This window comes from Pocillopora damicornis, chromosome 6, assembly GCF_964200805.1.
Source record: "Pocillopora damicornis chromosome 6, jaPocDami1.2, whole genome shotgun sequence".
Taxonomy (NCBI): Eukaryota; Metazoa; Cnidaria; class Anthozoa; order Scleractinia; family Pocilloporidae; genus Pocillopora; species Pocillopora damicornis.
The window spans coordinates 4,581,370-4,586,191 of NC_142675.1; the positions used below are offsets into that span (position 1 = coordinate 4,581,370).

The following is a 4,822-nucleotide window of genomic DNA, read 5'->3' on the forward strand; positions in this document are numbered from 1 at the left end:
TTGATAACAAAAATGACTTAAATATTTTTTCAGAGGCTTTCGACTGATTTATGCATCCAATGCAGATGTTATCAGACGTTATAATTTGCATATCTTGGGAAAAGAGGAAATAAATTTGTTGATGGTCACTGCCAACAACAAAGTTATGGCAGACTATAGCGAGTGTTTATCAGGTTTATAACTTAACAGAAGCAGTCAGACATAGAAGTCTTTCTCGTATTTTTGCTTCCCTTTGCACCTATACCCTTTAGGAAAAGATCGCCTCGTTGGCTTTGCATTATTTTTTGTCGAGAGCCCACTGAAGGTCTGTCATTGATTCACAGCTGCTCATAATCAAGAACAAACCGACAACTTCACAAAGAAGTAAAATGACATACGTAGAACGTAATTTCGCTATTTCCGTAGATTGTCTTTACTTTCCTACATTTTCCTTCTTTAAAATTGTTCATTCCACCGAAGGTAACTTTCTCTTTGGTTTGTCATCTTGTTCGTGAGACCACGTGGCTAATTCCTTACTAAAATAAGTTTTGAAAAACGGAGAACCTGCCTTAAGACTCGCGAGAAAGTACAAAGTCTCCTTTTTGAGTTAATCTTATTGTTTATTGGATTTGCGATCCAGGATCACACAGATCACAGTGCATGCAAGGAACGGGCTTTTAGACGAGCTCTCATAGAATTCCAAAAAGTGCGCTATTTTAAGACTTATGTATGCACGTGGGTTATTGAGCTCTTCCCTGAATGGCTCGTCTTACTGCATGGGCTTTTAGCAAGCACTATTCATTAGAAACACATTTTTTCAAGGTAAACTCAAACGATGGAATTAAAACAGAAGCAAATAGTGATTACGATATGGATACTTGGGAACCCTGAATGCCTGCGATCAATGGCCGATCGATTTCACACTACAAAATCGATTTTAGTTCGGGTTTATCGCAAAATTTGTGGAGCGACTGCCAATAATCTTTCCTGTCAATATATGAGGTACCTACTTGTTTAAAAATGATTGATGTCGGATCCTTCGCCCAAAGGAATGCGTTGGATCAGTGATCCAATGATCCGTATTTAGATCGCGCAGATCAGTGAACCGATGAATCCTTGTCCAGAGTGGATTTGATAGATCACTGATCTAAAAATGGATTTGCTCAAAAGGAACGCCGCAGATCGGAAATCCTGATCCGGAATCTCCCAAAGGAACGCACCCTAAGATTTTTTCATTAGGGTTATTTATGGAGAAAATCAAAATGTCATGCTATATTCCTTTTCCTGTTTCCAGTATTTCCATTCCTTTTCATAGCTCCAGTGACGTCCTGAAATATCATCGACTCAACCAAAGTGAACTTAGTTTAAAAAAAAAAATTTTTACTTTTAAAATGTTTTGCTTCCTTTGAGTTGACAATCGATTCCTCTCACCACACCCTAGGTTGGTATTGAATAAGATTTTAGGGGGCCAAGGGTGTTCCCTTTACTGATTTTTTATTCAGTAATAACAGTCTTATCCTATTAAACTTTAGCAACAGAAAAAACAGGGAACTAAAGATGAAACCAGATACCAAGTGGATTGTTATCACAGTCCTCTACGCCATCACGATGCTCGTAGCGTTTGCAGGGAATAGTTTCCTCGTCTACATCGTGTGGAAGAAGCCTGAAGTGAGATCACTGACAAGCTTTATGTTCGTCAACATGGCTATCGCTGATTTGCTTGTAACCTTGGTAGTGATGCCCTGGTCGATTTCCGCAATATATACAGACGGTTTGTGGATGATCCCGGGAGTATTTGGAAAAGTCATGTGCAAAGGTGTTGTATACACTGCCTATGTCACTTTAACAGCATCCATCCTCTGCCTGACGTTCATAGCGATCGACAGGTACTATGCCATCGTTCATCCCCTCCGACGCCATCTTTGGTTTCGAAAGCCTAAACTAACCGTTCCATTTATTTGGATCGGCTCACTGGTCTCCATGTCCGCTTTCCTTGTTATTCAAACCGTGGAGGACTACAATAATTCTTCCTATTGCATGCTATCTGTTTACATCTTGGGTGATCCAGATAGTGCTCTTCGAGGAATATACCTCCTCCTTTTCGTCGTCAACTATCTCATCCCCTTGGCCGTTATTTCTTTCCTGTATACCATAACTGCATGGAATTTATGGTTCCATGTTGCACCTGGAGTGAATACTTTGAGAAGAAATCGAGCGCAACTAGAAACCTCAAAGAGAAGAGTGGTTCGGATGCTCATTATTGTTACCTGTGCCTTTTCCCTTTGTTGGCTCCCACCACAAGTGGTCCACGTGATGACAGTCATTCACGCATCTAAGGCTTACCTACATATACAGCCGATTGTCAGCTTTGTGTGTTTTTGGTTTGGACACGCTAACAGTGCCGTTAACCCATGGCTGTACATTTTTCTGAGCACCAAGATAAATACGGCATTTACTAGGATCGTCAGTAGAAGAAGCAGCCAGTTGCCTTCAAGTATCACCATCAAAACATCAGATGCCGTCTTACCACCTGAAGATGAAGGAAACCAGAATGAATCAAGAATATAATTACCAATTTGGTAACTGTAAGATAGAAACTCGCTTAAAACGGATTTGTGTATCACTAATTATATAATATAATACAAACACCTATATGCGATATGTAGTAAACCGAGTAATTTGATTAGAAATTGATAATTGCAACTAATTTCGACAATAACCGTTCTATGGGCTGGTAAGAATAAAAGGGGGGATCCGTTGCAGAGTGAACTATAGGAAGAAGTATACTAGCATTGCTTCTTCGATGTTTGAGGCAGTATGGTGAGGGTGCTGAACTAATGATATAGTGGTCACGGGTGAAAGCCCTCTACCTTATTACTCGCTAGATTTGTTTCGTTTTTCCTTCGGGTCGATTCTTTGACTCGCTTTGTATACAGCCAACTGGTGTGTCCCCTACTGGTTGGGATTTTTAAACACTACATGATTGTTTACAACGTCTGTTTTCCAATTTGATTGAAATGGTCATGAAACCCCCATGGGGGTATTGGTCAAAAAGGAAACATTGACATGTTTCTTCAGTGCTGCGGGTAGCATTAATTAAGTGTATTTGCATAACGTTTTCGCGATAATAATTTAACAAACTATTTCAGTTTATAATTAGCTGTTTTGGAAGGAGATTTGGGAAGATTACTTTTCCGAGGAAGGCAGCAACAATATAACCAGTAAATGTGTCTGCAAACCTTCGCTGATGTTCCTCTGGAACAAAGGCATATTTGGTTTTTCTAGTATGAGTTTGTTGTTGTTTCTTCCTGAAGTAGTCATCAAGGCTTTTAGCTCTACTTAAGTGTAATTTTGAAGATAAAAATATAGGTTTTATTTCCCATTTAGTTGTGCATTTTAGAGCCCCAAACACACTAGCCAAAGGTACCGGTTTAGTTAATTTCTTTGCGGTACACAGAACGTTATTGCCTTCTTAGTTCTCGCCGGATTGCTATGTTCTGAAAGCTGCTCTTGTAGACTAAATTGTTGAGTAGTGATAAGTAAATACAGGGAGATTTTGGATGCGACCTCCCTTTGATAAGGCCTCTATGGATAAAGAGAGTGTTGTGAAGTGTTATTACGATTCATGGTTTTTTAAGGTTAGCATTCAAAGATTGTGCCAGTCCTACCCCCTTACGATAGGTTTCATTGTTGTCTTTCTCCTCTGGTTGTGCAATTACTCGAACTTGAATTTTTGTCTCTAAACTGGTCGTGTTGAGTACTTTATTTTTAGTTTTCCAAATTTCACTTGTAAACATTTTAGCTGATTCTTGTATAGTCGTTGTGCGAGTCTCATCAAGTTCAGAGGCCCGCAAGATCTTTTTCCAATTTTAACACTAACAATAGATTGTGCTGACTCTATTTTTGAGGCCTTTTTCTTGAACAAAGACGTTCGTCGGTGGTCATGTTTGGATGTGTTTAGTGAACTTGTATAAAAAATACACTTGACTGGGTCAGAATTTTGAAAAAGGGGTAAAACTCTGCAAAGACAGTCAGCGCATTACCCACATGTTCACTAATAAGGTACTTTAGAGCGTGCACTGCAGTGAGTAAAAGAGAGATACAATTTGATTAGCTATAGAAAATGTAATAAAGAAGAAGAGAACTAAGAGTCTTGGTGTCTCCTGATTGTGTGGGTTTTCCCAAAAGCTAGTTTTCCTTGTCATTGCATCTTTACAGAAGGTTAAACAATGGACAACTAACGAAGTTACTTAGACACCCAACTACAAGAATGTTGCCAAAGTCGAAATAAAAATGAAGAAAGTTTTGAGAGATGCAAACATATTTTACGATACTATATTTTATTATTCATCGCAAGAAATGTATAGAAAATCTCTGCATGCAATAATGCATGGTTGTAATATATTTCTTACTTAAGGGAAACACTGAAGTACCGAGGAATCCCAAACAAAAATTTGTTTCAGTTGATCTCCTAGCCTTTGTTACCTATTCTGTTCTTTTGACTTTGTGTTTCTGATTTTATTTTTGGCATAACAGGAAACGCAAAGTTACTGTGATAGAGATTCAGCTGTAAAAAAAAAAGCGTGCACATATTAATCAAACGATGGTGGAGTGTTAACAAGGTTAACAAGCCTCACTCCAAATCAAAGGCTTGGCAACTAAGTACACAACTGTAAAATGGCCTATTCAAAGGGAAATAGATTGTCTAGAAATCCTGAAAGACTGCGAACGTTGTGGAAATGCATAATAATGCGCCGTATTAATAAAGTAAATAACACAATTATAAGGTCATTCAATTCAGAATCCCGCTACATGATCCTTCACGGTAAAGTTTTATTGCGAA

The 4,822-nt window shown here is 38.6% G+C and overlaps 1 protein-coding gene across 1 annotated transcript; it reads left to right on the forward strand.

The window, feature by feature from the left end:
* The first annotated feature begins 1,517 nt into the window (after window positions 1-1,517).
* On the forward strand, window positions 1,518-4,129 carry LOC149043546 (G protein-coupled receptor 83-like). Its single transcript, XM_089210332.1, has one exon. The coding sequence runs from the start codon at window positions 1,537-1,539 to the stop codon at window positions 2,545-2,547; it is 1,011 nt and encodes a 336-aa protein (XP_089066458.1). The 5' UTR covers window positions 1,518-1,536; the 3' UTR covers window positions 2,548-4,129.
* The last annotated feature ends 693 nt before the right edge of the window (window positions 4,130-4,822 follow it).

Coding starts and splice junctions, on each gene's coding strand:
- LOC149043546 (XM_089210332.1), top strand. CDS start 1,537: ATGAAACCAGATACCAAGTGGATTGTTATCACAGTCCTCTACGCCATC.